Source organism: Mercenaria mercenaria, chromosome 8, assembly GCF_021730395.1.
Source record: "Mercenaria mercenaria strain notata chromosome 8, MADL_Memer_1, whole genome shotgun sequence".
NCBI classification, from domain to species: domain Eukaryota; kingdom Metazoa; phylum Mollusca; class Bivalvia; order Venerida; family Veneridae; genus Mercenaria; species Mercenaria mercenaria.
In genome coordinates, this window is record NC_069368.1 from 78,293,455 (window position 1) to 78,319,198 (window position 25,744).

The 25,744-nt window shown below is 36.0% G+C and overlaps 1 protein-coding gene across 5 annotated transcripts in view; it reads right to left on the bottom strand.

Annotated features, from left to right (window-relative positions):
• Positions 1 to 25,744, bottom strand: part of LOC123566008 (angiogenic factor with G patch and FHA domains 1-like) — a 59,239-nt gene that overhangs the window by 11,403 nt on the left and 22,092 nt on the right. For 4 of the 5 annotated variants that reach the window (XM_045359822.2, XM_045359823.2, XM_045359824.2 and 1 more), the window contains exons 7-15: positions 24,203 to 24,304; positions 23,003 to 23,110; positions 19,928 to 20,894; positions 16,907 to 17,058; positions 13,109 to 13,210; positions 10,344 to 10,503; positions 9,469 to 9,551; positions 7,423 to 7,553; positions 5,494 to 5,593 (exon numbers count right to left, since the gene is read on the bottom strand). In XM_045359822.2, coding sequence (XP_045215757.2) covers positions 5,494 to 5,593; positions 7,423 to 7,553; positions 9,469 to 9,551; positions 10,344 to 10,503; positions 13,109 to 13,210; positions 16,907 to 17,058; positions 19,928 to 20,894; positions 23,003 to 23,110; positions 24,203 to 24,304 — 1,905 coding nt within the window. Of the gene's footprint in view, positions 1 to 5,493; positions 5,594 to 7,422; positions 7,554 to 9,468; positions 9,552 to 10,343; positions 10,504 to 13,108; positions 13,211 to 16,906; positions 17,059 to 19,927; positions 20,895 to 20,943; positions 21,044 to 23,002; positions 23,111 to 24,202; positions 24,305 to 25,744 lie in introns of all 5 variants that reach the window. The other variant, XM_045359825.2, reaches the window with a different exon arrangement.

Consider the following 25,744-nt stretch of genomic DNA (forward strand, 5'->3'; position numbering starts at 1 on the left):
GCATGCTGTCCAAATTTGAAGCCTGTAGCTTCAGAAATGTGAAAATAGGTCACTAAGTCAATCTCAATATCAAAGTTCATTTCAGTACACAAAACTATGCATGTGGTTCAAATTTGAAGGCTGTAGCTTGAGAAATGTGAAAGTAGGTCACTAGGTCAAAATCAATGTCAAATTTTATTTCGAAACACGAAACTATGCAAGTGGTCCAAATTTGAAGCCTGTACCTTCAAAAATGTGAAAGTAGGTCACTAGGTCAATCTCAAGATCAAAGTTCATTTCAGTACACAAAACTATGCTTGAGGTTCAAATTTGAAGGTTGTATCTTGAGAAATGTGAAAGTAGGTCACCAGGTCAAAATCAAAATCAAATTTTATTTTGGAACAAAAAACTATGCATGTGTTCCAAATTTGAAGCCCGTACCTTCAAAAATGTGAAAGTAGGTCACTAGGTCAATAACAAGGTCAAAGTTTTTTTTGGTACACAAACCTATGCATGTGGTCCAAATTTGAAGACTGTAGCTACAGAAATGTGAAAGTAGGTCACTAGGTCAAGATCAAGGTCAACTCATGTCAAGGTTCATCTTGCCACTCAAAACTATACATGTGGGTCAAATTTGAACGATGTAGGTTACGGACATGAAGATGAAGTTTTTCCCTATATAAGTCTATATGAACCATTGGACCCCTGGGGTGGGGCCATAGTTGACCCTAGAGGAGTAATTTTAACAAACTTGGTAGACCACCATTAGATGATGCTACATTACAAAATATCAAAGCCATATTCTTTGTGGTTAGGACATGAAGATTTTCAAAGTTTTTCCCTATATTAGTCTATGTAAACCATGTGACCCCCAGGGCGGAGCCATATTTGACCCTATGGGAATAATTTGAACAATCTTAGTAGAGGACCACTAGATGATGTCATATACGAAATATCAAAGCCCTAGGCCCTGTGGTTTTGGACAAGAGGTTTTTCAAATTTTTTTCCTATATAAGTCTATATAACCCATGTGACCCCCAGGAAATAATCTGAACAGTCTTAGTAAAGGACCACTAGATTTTGCTACATACCAAATATCAAAGCCCTAGGCCCTATGGTTTTGGACAAGAAGATCAGAAATCATTCAACTGTTCCTGGCCAATGTGACCTTGACCTTTGACCTAATGACCTCAAAATCAATAGAGGTCATCTGCTGGTCATGGCCAACCTAACTATCAATTTTCCTGACACTAGGCCCAAGCGTTCTTGAGTTATTGCCTGGAAACCATTTTACTGTTCCTGGTCACTGTGACCTTGACCTTTGACATACTGACCTCAAAATCAATAGGGGTCATCTACTGGTCATAATCAACCTCCCTATCAATTTTTGTGACCCTAGGCCTAAGCGTTCTTGAGTTATCATCCAGAAACAGTTTAACTGTTCAGGGTCACTGTAACCTTGACCTTTAACATACTGACCTCAAAATCAATAAGGGTCATCTGCTGGTCATGACCAACCTCCCTATCAACTTTCATGATCCTAGGCCCAAGTGTTCTTGAGTTATCATCCGGAAGCCGTTTTACTATTCATGGTCACTGTGACCTTGACCTTTGACATACAGACCTCAAAATCAATACAGGTCATCTGTTGGTGGTGACCAACCTCCCTATCAACTTTCATGATCCTAGGCCCAAGCGTCCTTGAGTTATCATCCGGAAACGGATTGGTCTACATTCCGACCGACCGACCGACATCTGCAAAACAATATACCCCTCCTTCTTCGAAGGGGGGCATTAATATCTAATGAGATAGAGTTTCAATCCAGTATCTGAATCATGGGACTTGATGCTATCACCTAATTTCATAACCCTGAAAACACATATAAAGTTTCAATTCAATATATACATTAGTTTTGGAGATAAGAACTTGCACCCAAAACCAGAAGTCCAAAAGGGGGCATAATTTACCAAAAAATACATGTCAGAGTTATGGGACTTGATCCTGTGAGGTTGGTTACTGACCTAGAAAAAGAAAAATAAGTTTCAAAGCTATATGCCTTTAAATGAAAGCTATATGTACTTGCCTGCATAACTTTAACCAGGAATTTCTAAGTCAAAAAAGGGGCATAATTTGGCCTAAATGCAAGTCAGAGTTATGGGACTTAATGGTATCACCTAGTTTAAAAACCTAAAGACACATGTAAAGTTTCAATTCAATATCTACATTAGTTTTGGAGTAACTTGCATGCAAAACTAACCAGGGTTTTCTTAGTCCAAAAAGGGGCATAATTTGGCCAAAATACATGTTAGAGTTATAGAACTTGACCCAGTGAGCTTGATAATTAACATAGAAAAAGAAAAAAGAAATTTCTCAGCTATATGCCTTTAAATGATAGCTATATGTACTTGCATGAAAAACTTTAACCAAGGTGTGACGCCGATGCTAGGGTGAGTAGAATAGCTAGACTATTCTTTGAATATAGTCGAGCTAAAATCTTGCAACACACAGTCGGCGAAATAACTGCATTCCATTCTTTCTAAGTAGCCCTCAAGTTCTGAAAATAACAGTTACTTCCTTGATGGAATGAAATGAGAGAGGAGCACTTACTTCTACCATTAGCATCAACAAACATGATAAATAACACCATTCCAGAAAAAAATTGCCTCGCCATGTGGACCTAAATCCTCTCCGATGATTAATGATAAATGGTTTCTATGTATCACCTTGCACCCACAAAAACCACTACAAACAACAATGCTGCATAACTGTAACCATTCTGCTGTAGGTCTTATACAATATTCACACATCATTTAAATTAAGTACAAGATAATAGAGGCTGTTTCCATTCTGGTTTACAATCATAAACTTAATGAGCTGCTGAGATTGAGTGAAACAACACTGGCAGATTTATAGTAAAAAGATCTGTTTTTAACTACTTTATAACTTAATATTCCCTAAAGGCACAAGGTTTATTGTTTCCAATATGGTTTAAGTTTACTGACAACCTTTAAACATATTTGGCATGCTAGTTAAATGCTCACTTCGAACACAACTTTACCATCTCTTCCACAATCTGTCTGTCTCTACTTCCGTAATGACACTTTCCAGTTGCTTTTCATGAGTTTTTCATAACAAAAACAGTTTGTGCTGTGTATGAGACTGTACATTAAGTGCTTACCATGCTTACTACTAAAGTGTGTTTATTTACAAAATCAATAATTTATAAAAATCAGGAAACAAGAAAATGTAGTAAGAGAGATAAATCACATTAATAAAAGAAAGTATAACCCATACTGTATACAACTGCATCATATAAAATTTTAAATAGAACTGTCATTTAGAAGAATAGGCTGAAAGAACTATCCTTGTAAATTGTAACATCATTTTAGGTAGCATAACCAAATGGCCTATCATTTTTACCTTTGATGGTAAACACTCAAATTCCTATTAATTATTATAACAACTTAATTTTAAAAGTGTTCTTGTGTTTAGAATATGTAAAACAAGAGTACCGCCTTGCAGGTGCAGACGCTAATCTGATTTTTTTTGTCTGTATAATAGAAATATTGTCCTACCCATTTCTGAGTCCAAAGGGGGCCATAATTCTTGCAAAAAGCAATGTAGAGTTATGTTACATGCTGTGCAGAGTCAGCTTTTAATGGCAAATAACTGCTCCAAATTTTCAAGCAATAGCTTTGACAGTTGAGGAGAAAAGTTGACCTAAACGCAAAACTAAACCAAGAAATCAGATATTTTCTAAGTCCAAAATGGCCTATAATTCTTGCGAAAAGCAGGATGAAGTAATGTTTCTTGCTGTACAGACTCAGCTTTTGATGGTAAACAAGTGTTGCAAGTTTCAAAGCAATAGCTTTGATAGTTTAAGAGAAAAGTTGACCTAAACATAAAACTTAACCAAGAAATCTGATATTATCTAAGTCCAAAAGGGGCCATAATTCTTGCAAAAAGCAGGATGGAGTTATGTTTCTTGCTGTACAGAGTCAGCTACTTATGTTGAACATGTGTTGCAAGTTTTAAAGCAATAGCTTTAATAGTTTAGGAGAAAAGCTGACCTAAACATAAAACTTAACCGGGCATCGTCGACGCAGACGCCGATCAAGTGATGACGATAACTCATCATTTTTTTTTCGAAAGAATGGACTTGCTCAATAAACAGAAATTTGCATTCATTACCTTAGATTAGAACCTACAGCATTCTGAATTTGTATCTTTTAATATATTAGACGGTATCTATATAATAATCAGTAATTATATCAGAAATCAATGGTAACACCTGTATGCTATTTAATCAATCAGGGTGCTAAAACTTAGTTTTAAAATACTTAAACCAGATTGCTGTTCATATGTGCGTAACTGCTCATCACATTAAATATCAAAACATACCACATTCATCCTCAAAATCTTTAATATGGAGGTGATATAAGCACAATGTCACTACTTACAATATTGAATAATACAGCAACTAAATTAATTGTTTCACACATAGATGTTGTAAAATCAAGCATCCTGACAATGATATAGCTGTGAAATCTGTCGGGGCTCAACTTTTCAATGTCTGTAAATAATTTTATTGTAGCAACATGCTTAAAACTAGATGCCCACAGGCAACATGTCGAGCCTGTCAGCTGTCAAAAGGACTAGGAGTTGCACATGACACCCTGTCTCACTGAGGCAAACATTTATGCCAAATAAAAAATGATTGCAAAAGTTACAATATAAGTTATTTATATTAACAACAAAAGGAAGTAAATCTTTAAAAAATCCACACAAAAATTCTTACCAGTAGAGATAGGTCAAAATATACCTCAAAATTGGATGTAACATGCATACTGTACTACAGAAAAGTGGTCTTGATTTTTCCCTACGACCAGTAATAAAAAAGTTACAATATAAGCTATTTATAGTAACAACAAAGGGAAGTAATTTTAGGTTCTTGCACATGACACTCCGTCTCATGATGGTGAACAACTGTGCCAAGTTACATCAAAATCCCTCCATGCATGAAAAAGAAATGCTCGGGACAGTCATTCTTGTATCTGACCTTTGACCTCTAAGTGTGACCTTGACCTTAGACCTAGGGTCCTGGTTCTTGTGCACGACACTCCGTCACATGGTTGTGAACATTTGTGCCAAGTTACCTCATAATCCCTCCGTGCATGAAGAAGAAATGCTCCGGACAAAGTAATTATTGAATTTAACCTTTCAACTCCAAGTGTGACCTTGACCTTTGAGATAGGAACCTGCAGTTTGCACATGACACTCCGTCTCACTGAGGTTAACATTCATGCCAAATATAAACGAGATTTCTCCACGCATGTCAAAGTTATGGTCCGGACAAACAAATCCGGACGCACGCACATACACCGAACAGCCACATGGACAACTATGTCTTCGCTTCCGCAAGCGAGCTGGACAAAAAACAAGCACTACACAGTGTACAAACAACTGGTTAATGTATAAAATGCTAGAATAATATGGTAAATCAGGACACTTACAGGTTCTTGTATACCAGTATTATTCTTTCCAAGTGTATCTCCTTCCTTCCAGCCCATCTTCTGTAACATTTTATGACCAATGTTCCCAGTTGATATTGGCCTGAAATTACAAACGAATATTGTCAGATTTTATTATACATATATATATATACTGTGTTCGCACAACTTGACAGAACTGGCAAACTTTGTTCGAGTTACTGACGGTCTGAGCCATGGAGGTTTTGGGTCATTAACTAAAATGTGTACTGATTACTCAACTACTGGCATCTGCACACTGTATGCATTATAGCCTCCTTCAAATCCAAGTAAAGACTTTATTCAAGGAAAGCAACTACTTTTAAATCATTTCTTACAAAGTATATTTGTATACAACATGTATGGAGTGATCAGTACACAACCTATTTTAGCACATAAATCATTAGAAAACCACACAAGAGCACCGCCTTGCGGGTGCTGACGCTCATCTGATTTTTTTTGTATAATAGAAATATTGTCCTACCCATGATTTTCTAAGTCTAAAAAGGGCCATCATTCTTGCAAAAAGCAGGATAGAGTTATGTTTCTTGATGTACAGTGTCCACTTATGATGGTGAAAAACTGTTGCAAGTTTTAAAGCAATAGCTTTGGTAGTTTATGAGAAAAGTTGACTTAAACATAATATTCAACCAAGAAAATGATTTTTCTAAATCCAAAAGGGGCAATAATTATTGCAAAAAGCAGGATGGAGTTATGTTGCTTGCTTTACAGGGTCAGCTTATGATGGTGAACAACAGTTGCAAGTTTTAAAGCAATAGCTTTGATGGTTTAAGAGAAAAAGTTGACCTAAACATAAAACTTAACCAAGAAATCTGATATTTTCTAAGTCCAAAAGGGGCAATCATTCTTGCAAAAAGCAGGATGGAGTTATGTTTCTTGCTGTACAGGGTCCACTTATGATGGTGAAAAACTGTTGCAAGTTTTAAAGCAATAGCTTTGATAGTTTAGGATAAAAGTTGACCTAAACATAAAATTTAACCAAGAAAACTGATTTTCTAAGTCCAAAAGGGGCAATAATTCTTGCAAAAAGCAAGATGGAGTTATGTTTCTTGATGTACAGGGTCTGCTTATGATGGTGAACAAGTATTCCAAGTTTCAAAGCAATAGCTTTGATAGTTTAGGAGAAAAGTTGACCTAAACATAAAACTTAACCAAGAAATCTGATATTTTCTAAGTACAAAAGGGGCCATAAATCTTGCAAAATGCAAGATGGAGTTATGTTTCTTGCTATACAGGGTCAGCTTATGATGGTGAACAAGTATTCCAAGTTTCAAAGCAATAGCTTTGATAGTTTAGGAGAAAAGCTGACCTAAACATAAAACTTAACCAAGCAACGCCGACGCCGACGCCGACGCCGACAACCGCTCAAGTGATGACAATAACTCATCATTTTTTTTAAAAAAATCAGATGAGCTAATAAATGAAATACAATGCATAACTTTACTCAGACTGTTTGTTTTCTGTTTTGTTGGGTTTAACGTCACACCGAAACATTTATAGGTCAAACGTCGACTTTCCAGCTTTGATGGTGGAGGAAGACCACAGGTGCCCCTCTGTGCATTATTTCATCCCCAGAGGGCACTTAAGTAGCACCAGTGACCTTCCATAAGCCAGCTGGATGGCTTCCTCCAATGAAGAACTCAACAGCCCGAGTGAGGCTCGAACTCACATTGGTGAGGGACAAGAGATTCAAAGTCAGCGACCTTAACCACTCAGCGACAGAGGCCCCCTTACTCAGACTGATCAGTACATCTAAACACGTTTTCTTAGGCACTCTTAAAAGTCACTGATAGAAGTTTGATTACATGCTAAAGCTTTACAGGCAATAAGCGACATATCAAGATGTTTCAATTTTTATGAAGGTTAATTTAAACATTCATCTGCTGCAAATACCTATGTACTGAAGCAGGTGCCTCTTGCTTCTGCCCTGGAACATCACTACCAACAAACTTCCTGCGTTCCTCAGCCTTATTGGTATAGTTTGGATTGTTGAACACTTCTGTGTTGTCTTCATAGGCTGAATTCTGGAACATCAAACAATATTTTGGTTGTATTTCAAACTTGTATTTTTGAAATGTATAAATGTGACAAAACCCTCTATTAAGAAGGTACACATCCTTTCTGTATGAAGTATTGGGATACTTTAACAGGCAAAAATGGACCTAAGTCGCTCACCACGAAAAAAACCTTAACCATCTGACTTGCTCCTAATTAGGTTTGGTGAAAATTCTTCAAGCTGTTCACTAAAACGAAACGTTAAGGTATTTAAAGTTTTTTTTTTCTATATTATGCTTTCACGCACCAACAACTTATAACCATCACAAGAAATAATTTAAAGGTATTTCTATTTCAACTCAAGTCTGATGAAGATCCATCAAGTAGTCACTTAAAGCATTTCTATTTAACTCTAGTGGCCCCAAACAGGGGCCAAGCACCCCCCAATTGAACACATTTTTGAGAGGACCTTATAATGATGCTACAAACACAAGTTTGATGAAGATCCATTAAATGGTTCATGAGAAGTAGTCGTTAAAGGGTATTATTTTTAGCCCTAGTGGCCTTAAAAGGGGCCAACTGCCCCTACTTGAATAAATTTGAGAGAGGACTTTATAATGATCCTACAGACCAAGTTTGATGAAGATCTATCTAACTGTTCATGAGAAGAAGGTGTTTAAAGGTATTTCTAATTTCAGCCCTAGCGGCCCCTTAAAGGGGCTAAGTGCCCCTGTTTGAAAGAAATTGGGAGAGGACCTTATAATGATGATACTGACCAAATTGGATGAAGATCCATCAAGAGGTTCATCAGAAGAAGTATTTTAAAGGTATTTCTATTTTCAGCTCTAGTGGCCCCTAAATAGGGCCATGTGCCCCAAATCGAATAAATTTGAGAAAGGACCTTATAATGATCCAGTAGACCAGATTTGATGAAGATCCATCAAGCAAACCATGAGAAGCTATTATTTAAAGGTATTTCTATTTTTAACTCTAGCAGCCCCTAAAAGGGGCCAAGTGCCCCCAACTGAACAATGTTGGTGAAGGACCTTATAATGATACTACAAGTCATGTTTGATGAAGATCCATCAAGCAGTTCATGAGAAGGAGCTCTTTAAAGGTTTTTCTATTTTTAGCTCTGGTGGCCAATAAAAGGTGCCAAGGTGAACCATTTGAATAAACTTGATAGAGGTCCATGAAAGAATGCTACTGACCAAGTTTGGTGTAATTCTGACCAGCAGTTTCAGAGAAGATGTTTAAGAAAAAAACTGACACAGGACAATGGATGAAAGATGCTGGACCATCCATCTATAGTAATAGCTCACCCTGAACTAAGTTCAGATGAGCTAAATATGGTTCCCACATATATTCTAAAATTTAAAAGTGTAATTATATATCATAACAAGAGCTGTCAGTTGACAGCGCACTCGACTATTCTCAGTGCTTGATAGTATAATATAAGCTATGAGTAAAACTTTAACATTACAATAAGCATATTCTAAGTTGAAAAGGGGCCATAATTCAGTCAAAGTGCTTGATAGAGTTGCCTCCTCCTTTTTACAGACTTGGGTCATGATGGTAAACAAGTATGCAAAATATGAAAGCAATATCTCAATAGACTTTGAAAATATTTGGGGTGGTACACAAACTTTAACATTACAATAAGCATATTCTAAGTCGAAAAGGGGCCAAATTCAGTCAAAATGCTTGATAGAGTTGCGTTCTCCTTTTTACAGACTGGGGTCATAATGGTAAACAAGTATGCAAAATATCAAAGCAATATCTCAATGGACTTTGAAAATATTTGGGGTGGTACACAAACTTTGTGTGACACTCACGCTCAAGCAGACGCCGGGGCGAGTAGGATAGCTCCACTATTCTTCAAATAGTCGAGCTAAAAAACAAATCAACATTACTAAACAGAAGAGCAAATTTGGTATTGCTCACCTTTAACCCATATTTTTTCTTTATTTGGTTCAATTCTTGCTTCTTCTGACGTAACCTCTCTTCTTTAGTCATAACTTTCATTTCTGTAAGACAATAGATTTATTTCGAGTTGACAAAAGCTTTCTTCATTGACTATACGTTCTGTGTAGAACAAAGAATGATAAATGGTCAGTTTGCAGATACATGATTATATTTCAAGTTTTTCACTGTGGCCTTTACTTTTGATACGCTGACCAAAAAAACAATTGCTGTCATCTGCTGACCACTGGCAACCATCCACTGAAGTCTGACAATAGTGAGGACCAAACATTGTCTAGTTGTTGACTGGAAACAAAAATATTCTATTGATCTACAGACTGACAAACGATGAACTACAACAATATAACCATATGTTGCCACAACATACAGTGCCATCCTCTCATAGCAAAGTTTTTAGTGCAGACAATCTTCACATGAAGGATGTTGGACTATAAGTTTGAAGCAAACTGTATTCAGATAAGGTTGTGCATCTGAACATCTGTGAAAGTTTGAAGCAAATCAGGTTAATAGTGTGGTAGAAGTTGGACACACAAGATTTTGGGCCGTACGGATGGACGTACAGACAGCAGCAACGCTAAAGTTGCTAAGTGGCTAAACAGACAGCAAGAATGCTTATTAAGTGTATTAAGGCTGACGTGCCTTTTGAACTACTAAAGCAACCAAAGTTCACTCTTATCACATGTATCACAGTCAGTGTGTCTGAGGCACAAATGCACTGACACTACGTGACATTTAATACCAAACCGGTTTTTTTTTGGTTCATGTGCTTTGCTGCAATGAAAACCACATGCATTAATCAGGAGTGAATATAGCAGAATAACACTTATATACTGTACCTGTTTGAGGCTGATGTGCTTTGTGTGTTGCTATGACAACCCCTGGTTCACACTGGTCACATGTATCATATCCAGTGTGTATATGGCACAGCAATTTTGTTGTACTAATCAACAAGTTGTCATCATGACTTAGAGCAAAAGGTTCACTGGCTATCTTTGCCTGAAATGTAGATTTGTTTTTTTTCTTTGGATTAGAGTCACAACAACACAATTTAGATCATATGGTTACTTTTTCAGCTTTTGATGATGGAGAGAACATTTTCAGTCAACAGGTCACTGTGATCCTGATCTTTATTATTAAACCATTAAGCATCTGAACAGAGACAAGTTAAAGTAATTGTCCAAAAGTATGAATAAACAAACGCATTTTGTAAATTCTCATATCTGCATCCAGTGGACATGCCCACATTCAAATTTTATGGTATACTACTTCAATGAAATCTGGCATGATTAGGTTTAAATACTGGATATGTGTCACCCAAGAGATCCATAACAGTATATAAACATTTCTGGCACTGAATGTTTTGGCTAGGCGAAGGAGAGAATGTACAATTACTAAAGAAGTATTTGAACAGACCTAGGAAATGACTTCTGAAACTGAAACTGAAACTGGTTTATTTGCTTAAACGCCTATTTCTACATTTAAAACATATTCAACGGTGTTTTACAATACAAGCTGAAATAAAATATTAAATATAAAATATTTTAAATAAGATTAATTAAAACGAATCAAAATAGCAATTATTAATTTAAAGTCAATGATAATACTATATTTTAAAATATTACTAACATATAATTATCACAGACAAACATTAAATTTCTATCACTGTCACCAGCATCACTGTTTTAAAACTCAGTCAAAACTTAGAATAATGCAAAGTAGTCTCTGAAGAAATGCGTTTTCAACTTTTTCCTAAAGCAGTCAATTGAAGAACTTTGTCTGATGTTCAACGGCAAATTGTTCCACAACTTTGGCCCTATAGTACTAAAGCTTCTATCACTAAAAGTTTTTCGCTTGTTGAAAGGGACGGTGTAACAGTCAACTGATGACTCCGAGGATCTGAGAGAGCGCTGGGGGATTTTCGGTGTTAAGAGTTCAATCAAATATGCAGGCGCATTTCCAACATGGCAATTGAACATGTACGTCAAGATCTTAAAGTTTATTCTGGCTTTGATCGGCAGCCAGTGCAAATCGTAGAGTGCCTGCTTAGAACTGTCTCTTCTTCTACGATTCAGAACTAACTTCGCACACATATTTTGAATGCGTTGCAGTTTTGCGATGTCACAATCAGAAATACCGTATAAAATAACATTACAGTAGTCTAAATGCGAAATAACCAGTGATAGCACTAAGGTTTCAGTTGCATCCTGAGTCAAATATTTGCGAATGTTTTTGATTCGGAAAAAATTCAACATTGCCGTTCTACACTTTATTTTTATATGCCCTTTGAAAGTTAAAGTTTCATCCAAATAGGCCCCCAAATATCTGATGTTACTCTGTCTCTTGATTTTATCACCACAAATATCTATCTCGTGAATGTTTAACTTATTCAACTGAGGGGCACTTCCAAAGGCAATATGTTCAGTTTTTGAGGAATTCATTTTTAGTTTGTTACTGTTCATCCACTCATTTGAATCTGTAGCAAACTCCTATAGTTCACCAATGGATTGAGCCTCGATGGATGGTTCGGGCTTAAAACGTGTGCTTGCGGTGTGGTCGTCTGCAAAGCCATAGACGGAAATGAACGGGGGAACAATGTCAAAAATCGTTCCTGCGTACGTGAGATAGAGCCACGGCCCTAAACAGCTTCCCTGGGGGACACTACACGTAAGCTCACGTGCTGATGACACTGTTTGATTCACACTCACGCGGCAGCTCCGTGGCCTCAGATATGAGTTCAACCAGTCCAATGCAACACCAGAGACACCATACTGACATTTCAAAACGTCCAAAAGACTTCCAAGTTTTACTTAAGAAATAATAAATCTGTTCCTATATTTTATCAGTTAATAAAATATGGTCAGGAGTTTGGATGCATAATAATTAAATAACGAGTGCGTAGCACGAGTGATTTAATTATTCGCATCCAAACGACTGCCCATGTTTTATTAATTGATAAAATTATTGGAACAGATTTATTATTTCGATTCTAACAACACAAATAATTCGCATTTTACAGTACTTCATTTTCAGCGTAATACGTCATTCGGGTCATATGCTGTTACAATTTACCCCCTACGGTTGGAAAGAGTTGCATAGCCAGTGGAACGTATAGATATTTGTTTCTTTTTATCAGAATTTTGAGAAGTATTTATAATTTAGTAATCTAACAGCTCGCAAACTAATTATGAAGAGAATCATCAAATTAGGCGAGTTGACCCTGTGTTACAAGCTACGAGCTTAACTTTATATGATGTCACATCATTATGACGTCATACTTTATGCCATACATTTATGACGTCACCGCTGAATCTTAATTAAGCTGATTGAATTCGCTTGTAGAGATCGAAACGTGTTTTACGATCCTACACATAAGACAGTATGACATTTTATCATATTTATGTTTTTGAGATGCTGTTTTCAACCGTTTGGCCCTGAAATAATTTGTATGTAATGGAACTGAAGTAGAATCTCTTATGCCACAATCATAGGGGTCGAAATGTAACAGCCAACCATATTTTATCGTAGATTCATGTATAGGCGATTTCGCTATATGTTTATATACCAATTGCTGCAGATCGTGTTAGAATAAGTATTAACTTACAGGTGATAGCCTCTGACTGTTGAGAAATGTTCCATTTTGACTTGCAAGATCAAATATTTCATACTGACTAGCACTTTGATTGTATCGGATTTCAGCATGCACCTGAAACCACAAATTGAATTGTAAAACAAGTACAGTTTTGTTTTTGATATATGTTTATCATTATTTATCAGTTGTGTTATGGCAGTCAGTAAACCATTATCATCCAAGTATCGGCATGTCAACACAAACCTTTGACTTGTTCTTTTCACTACCAAGCCATCTACATCATGTAATGGATAAGATGCCATAACAACACATTTGAAATGTACAACAAGCCAAGTGTACAGTCTAGTCTGCCAGGTGGTAAAGATACTTACTGGTAAATCAGAGCACTGGTTTAACCCCAGACATATTTGGCTGATATAATTTGTTATATTACAGGTTCCAGCCAATCAGTAAATTTTTTTGTTGCCAAAACTCCTTAACAATTTTAAATCCTCTTTGAAATACACAGCAGCATCGACTTCAAAGTCAATGCCAGTTTATGAGAATATTTTTGTTTCTCGGGGTAAATGTCTGAATACAGTCGAATTTTGCTTGGAACTGGGATCGCTCAAACACCAACCTTAGCTCGAACTCATGGTCAGGTCACGCCAGTATCCCTATTTAATGTGTACTCTTTAACCCCAGAAAATTCAAACACTGATAATTTGAACCTCTGGACTCTCAAACTTGACTACCAGTCCTGACAGAATTGTTATAGTGCATTTCACGTATTTTCACTCAAAACAAGAAGTGTGCCAAATATTTGCGTCAATAGACACATGTAAGAAAGTCGTCTCTTATAATTACACTGACTGACAGGTGTTTACTCGCTTGTATTTTTTACACCTTGTGAGATGTGAAAAGAAAAATTGTTTACACTATTTAATCTGCTGTTTGCATTAATAATTTGACTTTTTAACCCTTATCATGCTGGACACGATTGATTCTGCCTTTGCGACCAGTGCAGATCATGATCAGCCTGCACATCCATGCAGTCTGATCAAAATCTGCACTGTTTGCTATTCATTCAGTATTTTTTTGGTAATCACCCCTTTTAACAGTTAATGGTACTGTCAAAATTGAAAGATGGACAAGTTCATTATAGAAATTCAGCACGGAAGGGGTTATGAGTGCCTGAGCAACAACGGCACAGCATAATAATGCTATGGTGTAAAGACCAGTTGGTCTAAATTACGCAAAGTATCTTATGTCGATTTCTAGTGGTTTATGTGCTAAAATAGAGTGTGTATTGATAACGAAACATGTTGTATACAAATATGTTTTCAAATTGTTAGAAATAAAAAAGTTGTAAATGTTGAATAAAGTTTACACCTAAAAATTATGTACCATTAACTGTTTTGATTTGAAGGAGACTTCAATGCACACGGGATATATAATGCCACTAAGTTAGGTAACCAGGTACACATTTTGTGGTAATGACCCAAAACCTCCATGGCTCTAACTACAGATTACTCAAACAAAAGTAGCTGATCTTGTCGAGTTTTAATGAATGAAGATCTATTGCATTCCATTAGTTGAGTAACTGTTTATTGATCACGGTCATTTTGTGATGATTTTTCTCATTTTGAACAAGTTTGCTGGAATTTTCAGTTTGGTAGGTATGACATAGGAAAACATTTATTGGCTGAAACAGCTAGCTCCTTCTCACTAAATAAGTGAATGGAAGTCAACCATTACTGTTAACTGAAACAAGAGGACCATGATGGTCCTGAATCGCTCACCTCTTCCCATATGATCCAGTTTTGAGTATGACGTCGTTTTTTCTATTATTTGACATAGTGACCTAGTTTTTGAGCTCATGTGACCCAGTTTTGAACTTGACCTAGATATTATAAAGATAAAAATTCTGACCAATTTTCATGAAGATCCATTGAAAAATATGGTCTCTAGAGAGGTCACAAGGTTTTTCTATTATTTGACCTATTGACCTAGTTTTTTAAGGCACGTGACCCGGTTTCAAACTTGACCTAGATATCATCAAGGTGAACATTCTGACCAATTTTCATGAAGATCCATTCAAGGGTATGGCCTCTAGAGAGGTCACAAGGTTTTTCTATTTCAAGACCTACTGACCTAGTTTTTGATCGCAGTTGACCCAGTTTCAAACTTGACCTAGATATCATCAAGATAAACATTCAGACCAACTTTCATACAGATCCCATGAAAAATATGGCCTTTAGAGGGTCACAAGTTTTTTCATTATTTGACCCTACTGACCTACTTTTTGAAGGCACGTGACCCACTTTCGAACTTGACTTTTAGATATCATCAAGGTGAACATTCTGACCAATTTTTATGAAAAATCCATTACAAGTAGGCCTCTGGGAGAGGTCACAAGGTTTTTCTATTTTTAGCCCTACTGACCTGTTTTGACCGCACATGACCCTGTTTCAAATTTTGACCTAGTTTATCATCAAGATAAAACATTCAGACCAACTTTCATAAAGACCCATTGAAAAATATGGCCTTTAGAAAAGGTCACAAAGGTTTTTTTATTATTTGACCTACTGACCTAGTTTTTGACGGCACGTGACCCACTTTCAAAATTTGACCTAGATATCATCAAAATGAACATTCAGACCAACTTTCATACAGATCCCATGGAAAATATGGCCTCAGTTAGGTCACAAGGTTTCTCTATTATTTGCCCTACTGAACTAGTTTTTGAGGGCCCACGTGACCCATTTTTCAAAATTTGACTTAGATATCATCAAGGTGACATTCTGACAAAATTTTCATGAAGATTTCAGGGAAAAATTTGGCCTCTAGAGAGGTCACAAGGTTTTTTATTTTTGACTACTGCCCTAGTTTTTAACCGCACGTGACCAGTTTTGAACTTGACCTAGATATCATCAAGATGACCATTCAGACCATTTTTCACACAGATCCATGAAAAATAGGGCCTTAGAGAGGTCACAAGGTTTTTCTTTATTGACAAATGACCTAGTTTTTGATGGCACGTGACCCAGTTTCGAACTTGACCTAGATATCATCAAGGTGAACGTTCTGACCAATTTTCATGAAGTCTTGTGAAATATATGGCCTCTAGAAAGGTCACAAGGTTTTCTATTTTTTGCCCTATGACTAGTTTTTGATGGCACGTGACCCACTTTCGAACTTGCCCTTTAGATATCATCAAGAGGGAACATTCAGACCAACTTTCAACAGACCCATGAAAAATATGGCCTTTAAAGAGGTAAACAAGGTTTTTCTATTATTTGACCTTTCGGGACCTAGTTTTTGAAGGCACGTGACCCAGTTTCGAACTTGACCTAGATATCATCAAGGTGAACGTTTGACCAATTTTCATGAAGATCTTGTGAAATTATGGCCTCTAGAGAGGTCACAAGGTTTTTCTATTTTTAGACCTACTGACCTAGTTTTTGACCGCACGTGACCCAGTTTCAAACTTGACCTAGATATCATCAAGTGAACTTCTGACCAATTTTCATGAAGATCCATTGAAAATTATGGCCTCTAGAGAGGTCAAAAGGGTTTTTCTATTTTTAGACCTACTGACTAGTTTTTGACGGCACGTGACCCAGTTCGAACTTGACCTAGATATCATAAAGATGAACATTCGGGACCAACTTTCTTAAAGATCCCATGAAAAATTGTGCCCTCTAGAGTGGTCACAAGCAAAAGTTACGGACGGACGCAGGGACGGACGCACGGACGACGGACCCCGCGCGATCACAAAAGCTCACCTTGTCACTTTGTGACAGGTGAGCTAAAAATCTAAAACTTTACCTTGCTAACATTTACATCAGGTACACAGATATCACAGTTTTCACGTCCAATTTTTGCTCCTGTACAGGTTACAATGTATAATGTTCCTATCTGCAGATATTCAGACTCTGTCACCATTACACGTATACAAGGCGGGTAACTCCCAGCAACCTCTGTAAAATAGAAAATTTCTGTAGCTTCTTAAACATCATTATCAAATCCTGATGACAAATAATTTTGTTTTAATATTTACGCAACTCAGTCTTTTCTTCTGTAAAATAAATGTCTCTTCAAAATTTCATAAAGATTTGTGTTTTGTAACATGCCCTTCACTTGACATTATTCTGTTTGGTTTTATCATAAGTCTGGTTATATGGCAACTTTCCATCTTTTTATGGTGGAGACAGATCTAACCTGGAAGAATTCTTCGTTCAAAGTGAGGAGCTGAATATACAGCAGTAAAGGGCAAGTCATTAAAATTCAGTGATCTTAACCATTCGGCCCTGCCTTTGTTATTAAACTTAATAACAAAACAAATATAATAATAAAAATATGTTGTAAAGTACAAAAACAATGTAAAAAAAGAGCAAAATGTCGATATAGATCTGAATACAATTAGATATAAACAAAGCTAGAACTGTCACAGGAGTGACGAATATCCCCACAATACGGTCTTGTCACAGAATATGGCAACCATAAGAAAGAACATGGCCACAAGAAGAGGCAATTTAAATCGAACTTGACCTGTATTTCATGAGTTACACATGTGTCCCAAAAATTTATCTAAATCGTCAAGCCTTTTGTGAGTTACTGTCCGGCAACCATGGGGTTTGACAAATTTTAATTTGGGAAAAAGGGGCCATAATACATTTTAAAATTGGGGTTTGTAGCCAAAGTCGAACTTTACCTGTATTTTATGATGTTATACTGCGTACCAAAACATTTAAATCTGTCAAGGAACTGTCACTGGAGTGTTTAATGACCCCAATGGTGGATGAATATTGACAATGGGTTTGAGTCTGGTTAAAAAAATATCAAATAATAAGAGAGGTACAGATAAAGTGTACCCAAAACACTATATAAGTATAATTCTAAGCAAAAAAGGGGGCATAATTAGAAAATTTTGGTGCAAGAGTTATGCACCTTGTGTCATATGATGTGGGTGATGATATGGAACCACTACTTCAAGTTTGAAACAAATTAATTTCATAACAACTGAGATATAGTGAAAATGCATCAAAATTAACCTTAAATTCTAAGTAAAAGCAGGCATAATTGATGAAAAATTGGTGTCAGAGTTATGCACCTTGTGTAATATGATGTGGGTGATAAGGTGGAACATCTATTTTAAGTTTGAATCAAATCCATTTAGTACTGAGATATAGTGAAAATGCATCAAAATTAACCTTAAAAACTAAGTAAAAGGGGGCATAATTCATGAAAAATTAGTGTCAGAGTTATGCACCTTGTGTCACATGATGTGGGTAATAAGGCGGAACATCAAGTTTAAGTTTGAATCAAATCTATTTTGTAATAAGTGAGATATGGTGAAAATATATCAAAATTAACCTTAAATTGTAAGTAAAAGGGGGCATAATTCATGAAAAATTGGTGTCAGAGTTATGCACCTTGTGTCACATGATGTGGGTGATAAGGAGAAACATCTATTTTAAGTTTGAATCAAATCCATTTTGTAATAACTGAGATTATAGTGAAAATGCATCAAAATTAAACTTAAATTCTAAGTAAAAGGGGGCATAATTCATGAAAAATTGGTGTCAGAGTTATGCACCTTGTGTCACATGATGTGGGTGATAAGGTGGGACAACTATTTGAAGTTTGAATCAAATCCATTTTGTAATAACTGAGATATAGATTTTGGGATGGGACGCGACACGACGGGACGGGACGCAACGTGACGTGACAAAACTGACTCCTATATAGCTCCTCTCCCCAAACATGTTTGGTGGGGGTATAATTAAAGTTCCTCAGTTACCTTAAATATAGATGAAGAGAAGTGCAAATTAATTTGTACAAATGTTAAGAGATTTTGTAGTACAATAGTGCTGTATATCAGACAGTCTTAAAGTTTGGCAATTCCTTGCCAAGACTTAGTATTACTAACTACAGGAGACATAATTTAACATAGAATGTGACATACCCTAATTATTGTCAAATTATGAAATGATATATGGCAGAACCATGCTTTGATATAATTTCAAACATGATTAAGAGGTTATTTGCCTGCGGAAATCAATTCAAAACATATTTTGAAAATCTAAAAAGATTCTAATAACCCAAGAATTCTTTTGCTTGTTTTACGTTTATCACCATTTACCAACAGCATTTTAAATATGTAATGATGGGCAGTTCTTCTAACTAGTATTCCTGGGTTCCATTCCAGTACCAAACTTTTCTCCGCAAGTAAATGCAAACTTATCCTCATAAATCTGAGGTGCAGGACAAAACGACCAGATAAATGTTTTTTATAAAGTCATCACAGAGAAAGATGCCTCATCTGTGGATCAAACCCAAAACCATTGAGCTTAGTAGGCAAACTTCATAGTTCTTAATAAGAATGATGTATAGTATCAATAGTATTGCTTTTTATCTCTTTACACTTACGATTTTTCTGTCTGAAGTGCAACACTTACTTCACAAACAAATACAAACCCTTTATTCAACTCCTATTCGATATGGAATAATATGCAATGGTTGGAATACTTTCTCTAGTTTTCATGCCAAATATGAGATCAGAAAGATAGTCTCAACATTCCATGAATCAAAAAGTCCACAGTTTCAAACGGGTTTTCAGTCTTATTTGCCTAATTGGCTGATCTAACACCAAATACTAGTACTTGTATATAACTGAAGGGTCAAGAAAGCAGTGCCTTGATCTGCAATGGTCTATTCAGCTCTAGTGGATTTTGCCAAGCTGCCAGGCAAAATCCACTTGTGAGCCTAATACATCACTGTTATAACAACCTTATCATATCTTTTTAAAAAAGGTAAAATTCTTGTTAAGGAAAAGGTGGATCAAACCTGTTTCTGCTTGATGCTCATCATCCTCAACAAGATCAACATACAGTTCTTCTCCACTAGATATACTGAGGTAAGAACTGCAACTCTTACTGAAACTGGCGTGATCAGAATCAGTATCACTTAACTCCCCTGATTCTATCTCACTTGCACTGTCCTCACTATGACTCGATTTGCTCTTATATATCTCTCGACTCTCCTTCTTGTGATGATGTCTTCTTCTTTCTGACCTACTCCCTCTATGTGAGTATCTTCTTGATTTTTCATTTCTACTATGTAAGCCTTCGTTTTTGTTTTCCATTTCAAATGCCGTTCTCTGTCCTTCATGAATTACATCATCGTCTTCTCCATTACTTTTTACCTCACAGTATATACCCTCATTTTCATCTTCAACAATCATCAATTCATTTTCAGATTCAAGTTCATATTCATCAGCACTATTTGTATGATCAGAAGCTTCCCTTTTAACTTGACTGTTACCAAGGGAACTTTCTAAATCTCCAGGTTGCGTGATTTCTGTATCATGTTTGTCCTTTTCAAGGAATTCTGTATTTTCCTCACTCTTTGATCTGGATTTATGTTTATGAACTATTGACCTTTCGCATTTTGTTCTTTTGCCCTTATTATCAACTTTGGACTTTTTAACTTGATCATCATCTATATTTTGAACACTACGTTCTTCTATATGTGACTTTGATGCTTTACCATCCTTTCTGTGTTCATGTTTTCTCTCAGACCTATTTCTACTTGTCCTAGTTTTCCTTATTTTATCTCTGTCATGTGATTTCACTGACCTTCGATCTCTCCTTCGATCACTATCACCACTGTCAGTATGATCGTTACGTCTTCTTCTTTTTCTACCCCTCTCTCTTTTATCACTTTGTCCATACCTATCATCTCTATGTTGTCTTCTTTGTTTAGATCGATACTCTTGTTCAGCCCTTCTTCTTTCCTTCCGGTTTTTGAAAATCTGCAATAAAATGAATCCACGTCAACATTGCCAGACTGACTGTATTTACCTAAGGCGTGTTTTCTTGCATTTCTTGCATACTGGGAAATCTTCAAGTCTTCCATTCCTGACAAAACTTGGCTCATCATTCCTTCCTCCATTCTGTTACTCTGAGAATAAACAGAAAGACAAGATACCATTAGGCAATGTATCCATAAAAATCTGAAATGCTACAGTAATTTTCAAACTTATTTAAATGTGCTTTCAGTTTTTTTGTAATAATTATTGTAAACAGGACAAAAGAGACAAACATTCTGATCACATTTCTTGATAATCAGGCATATCAGTAACAAAGTTTTACTATGATCTGACATAGTGGCATTTTAAGTGTTTTATCCATGTGACCCTGTTACAAAGTATCCTAGAATATTATAAACAAACGTTCTGACCGAGTCACATTAAAAGTCCTATGCAAATTTAACTATGCACATATTCTATAAGTGACTTTCATTTAAACTCAGTCACAATACTGTTTTTCTTTTTTCTTTTTCAAAAAATGCAAGGTAAGAGAGATAATTCTATGTGATTCCATATATTTAAATTGTATGTATTGCTCCCCCTTATATGTGAATGTTTATCAAGATAAGAACAGTAGATATAGTTTGCTTGTAGACTTTGTTCAGACCTGTACCAACAAAAGCTGTCAGAGGACAGCAATACTTGACTATTCAACAGTCTTGTCAACTGAATGAATGTGAAAGTGGAAAAAGGGACACAATATTGTAAAAATGCAAAGTAAAGTTATGAACCCCAAGCAATGTTTGTCAGACCTTCACAGTGACCAAGTGTGTGAAGTTTCAATCCATTTCGATTAGTGGGTACTGCGATACCAGCTTACACACAAAAACTTAACCAAAACTTGCTCGAAAGTCGAAAAAAGGACATAATTTTGTAAAATCAAAAATTAAAAACAAAATAGTGTTATAGAACCTGTGCAATGAATGTAAGTCAGTTTATCAAAGTGAATAAGTGTGTGAAGATTCAATCCATTCTCTGAAGTGATTACTGAGATGCCAGCTTACATGCAAAAACTTAACTAAATGGTCCACGCCAATGCATGGGTGAGTCCAACAGCTCTACCTGTTCTTCAAACAGTCCAACTAATAAAGTATGAAACCTCAACCTCTTAATTATTAAAAAAGTATTTTGCTAATACAGGATTATATATTATGAATAAAAAAGTTTGTCACACAGGACCAATCACAGCTTTAAGATGGGCTTAGCCTAGAAAACAAGAGAACATGTATTGCAGTGGCAATACAGAAGTCCTGTACCAGTCAAAAAACAATTTTACTTGACCTTCAATAGTGACCTTGGCCTTTGACCGACAACCATGGGTCATATGCACGACACATTGTCTAATCATGGGGAACATTTCTGTGTAGTACTAAAAATACTTCAATGCAATTAGAAGTAGTGGAGCAGAAACTTTTTTACTTGACCTTGAATAATGATCTTGACCTTTAACTGACAAACACAGATCATGTGTTGACATATTGACTCATCATGGTGAACATTGGTGTGTAGCACTAAGATAATCCATCAATGCATATAAAAGTTATGGAGCAGAAATAATTTTTACTTGACGTTCAATAGTGACAATGACCTCTGACCTTCAAGCATAAGTCATGTACGTGCATAATCTACATATTGCCCTCTATTCACATTTTTATGAACCTAGCTTGGATACTTTTTGGGTTATCGCAGGATCCAGATTTGCTGACGGACAGAAAGACGGATGGACGGAGGGCATTTCTGTAGTCCTCTCCAGTGATCCACCGGTAGGGGACTAATAAAAGCCTTACCATTTGATAAAATGTTAGCATTTGATGAAATGTTTTCTTTGATGCTACCAGTTAATACTGGGTTAAAGATTGCAGACATGTGTTCAAATGCAGCTTTGTCATTGGTCAATTCTTAAACAACCAGACACTGGAGATTTGTCTTTGCTCTCTAAACTCGTGTTTTATAACTTTAGACCCTGCTATCAAAGAATTACTCTGCACCAATACTTGCACATACTACTAGCATCACCACCAAAAGGTTACCATGAAATCTACACTTCTTACATTTTCACCAGATGAATATCTTTCTCTGCTTCTATTCTTCTTTGGTGTTTTTGTCAACTTTTTCTTCTCAGCCGGAACATCTACCTTGACTGCTGACTGCTCAGTTGTCTGTAAACATGTTTCAAAAAATGAAGGACAAAATCTCCCAATCTCACTGTTGCATTCCTTCATAAAACTACTCTGTATAATCCCAGCTAAACAGTTGACAGAGTCATTTGAAATCGTATAGGACTATGGACTCAAGAACTGTATCAAAAGATAGGTATTGTCAGAGATTTTGTATTGCAGTATATTATGACATGGCAACACTTTATCTCAATGAACATCATAATATGTTATTATCTAAAATGTGATGTTTCAAATGAACTCCAAATCAAAACAGTACATGGTTCTAATCAATTCCATAGTTTAACTGATGAGGCTTTCAAATTGACAGATTTTGAGAATATTTCTATACATTGTGCTACAGTCACATGGTTATCATTATTACATGTTATATGACCTGGATTCACTAACTAAAGGCTAGATAATGTCTATTAAATAGCTTGGTAATATTCAATGCCTTCTTTTATACATCAAAATTATATTTTGCAACTTATACCTATCAGATAAGGAAATCCAGTATTGACAAAGGACAAGTTTTTTTAAGCTAACTGATAAAAGTAGATGTGTTAAATGATAATTGTTCTACAGAACTATGGTTCAAGTCTATCCATAAATGTAACCAGTTTTTTTTTGTTTTTTTTCTTCATAATAGGGGCCGTTAATAGGCCCCTTCCAATCAGAAAATTTCTTTAAAATCATGCAGTTTTCCCCAAAAATTGACTTTACATCAGGTTTTTTATTCCCCTTTGCCCAAATACCGAGCTATTTTTTCCCCAAAATCACAGGCCTGACCCCTTCCCCTCCTGGTAAAAAAAAACTTGGTAACTGTCACATAAATTGATTAAAGACTCATAACTTTAACAAATAATCAATGCGTTAGAGTGGTTTGTTGTCTTATTTATCATTTATTAGAGTAGTAATGAACCAGACGTCATGCTGCAATTTGACGTCATAATTGACATCCTAACACTCTCTTAACAGTCAACCGTTGTCGCAGAATATAAAGAGCTTGACTTTCTTCTTTGTTTAACTGGCAATCAAACTGAGCTATGTTAGAAGGAGAAATATACAGATATACATACAATACTGTATTACCTGTGATGTAAGTTCAATCTGCGAGTGGAACAAGTATTCTCCAGTGTCATAATCAAAGTAATAGTAGATACCAGACTTCGGATCATAAAACAATGACTTGTGCTGAAATGAAGTTAAACATCAAAAAAATTAATGTCATAATAGTGCACTGCAGCTAATTTTAAGAGAAAACATGCAAAAACTTCTTAAATTATGCCATATGGAATGCTGTAACTATATAAGCCTGCAGACTTGCAAAGTGCCACAGTGGACACAAGGGTACAGTGGTAAGACCCCAGTCATCTTCTGTATCTTGCACTACTCTCCAAAACCTTAAAATGTCCAACATTTATTTGGAGGAGGTGTGTGAATGAGATTCGATCTCCGAGCCTTTGGGTCTGCAAACACAGTCTATACATATAGGCTAGCAAATAGATGTGGTCAGCTTTTACTTTTTAAAATATATTTTATTAATAGACAACACAGAATACCACAATGTTACAGCAGGGTAATTTTAGTATGATGTCACAGAATGAATGTTCATAAGCTACTTGAAGTTTCTAGCATGTAAGGAGTTTTTTGTGTTAGATTTAAGAGTCATTTATTTTATGCTAACTAATGAAATACTGTTTTATCAGTGAGATATAATTCTTATCACTTACTGCATATCACTCATTGTAGGCCTATAGCTTTGCCGATCTACTTGTACATTGTGTATAAATTTCAAATCATTTGCTTAAAACAGGATGAAAAGCGTAACCGCACTTCGTTCGTTATAGTATATTTCTCAATTCAAATATTTTACTTAAAGAGAAGTTCATAACGTTATGCAGCAAGAAATAAAACAAAATGGAACTTTATGTCGTGTGCGTCTTTCTAACGTCACAACATGCCTGACATCATGTATGTTTATGCCCGTCTGTTCCCCGCACTGAGATTAAAATTTGTTGCAAAATGCATATCTCAATGTAATTAAGCATAAAATAAAAAGAAAATTTGTTTGTTTTTTCTTGAATATGGAATATCTCACCTCAAAGTGAGAAAATGTTCACATTTTCACTCGCGCTATGCGCTCATGAAAATATTTGAAATTTTCTCACTTCTCAGTGAGATATATTCCATAATCACTCAAAACAAACAAATATCCTCTACATCTATATAATTTAGGTAATATGGCGACTTTTTCAGCTGTTGGTGGTGGAGCAGGCAGAGATTGATTAAGATATGGTCATAAATGTGGCCTCTACAGTGTTAACTAGCTTTTCCTTTGATTTGACCTAGTGACCTAGTTTTTGATCCTACATGACACAGATTCAAACTGGACCTTGAGACCATCAAGATTAACATTCTGACCAAGACTCATGAAGATACAGTCATAAATGTGGCCTCTACAGTGTTAGCAACCTTTTCCTTTGATTTGACCTGGTGGCCTAGTTTTTGATCCCAGATGACCCAATATTAAACTCATCCAAGATCTTATTGAGGGTAACATTCTGATCAAGTTTCATTAAGATTGGGCCAAAATTGTGACCTCTAGAGTGTTAACAAGCTTTTCCTTTGATT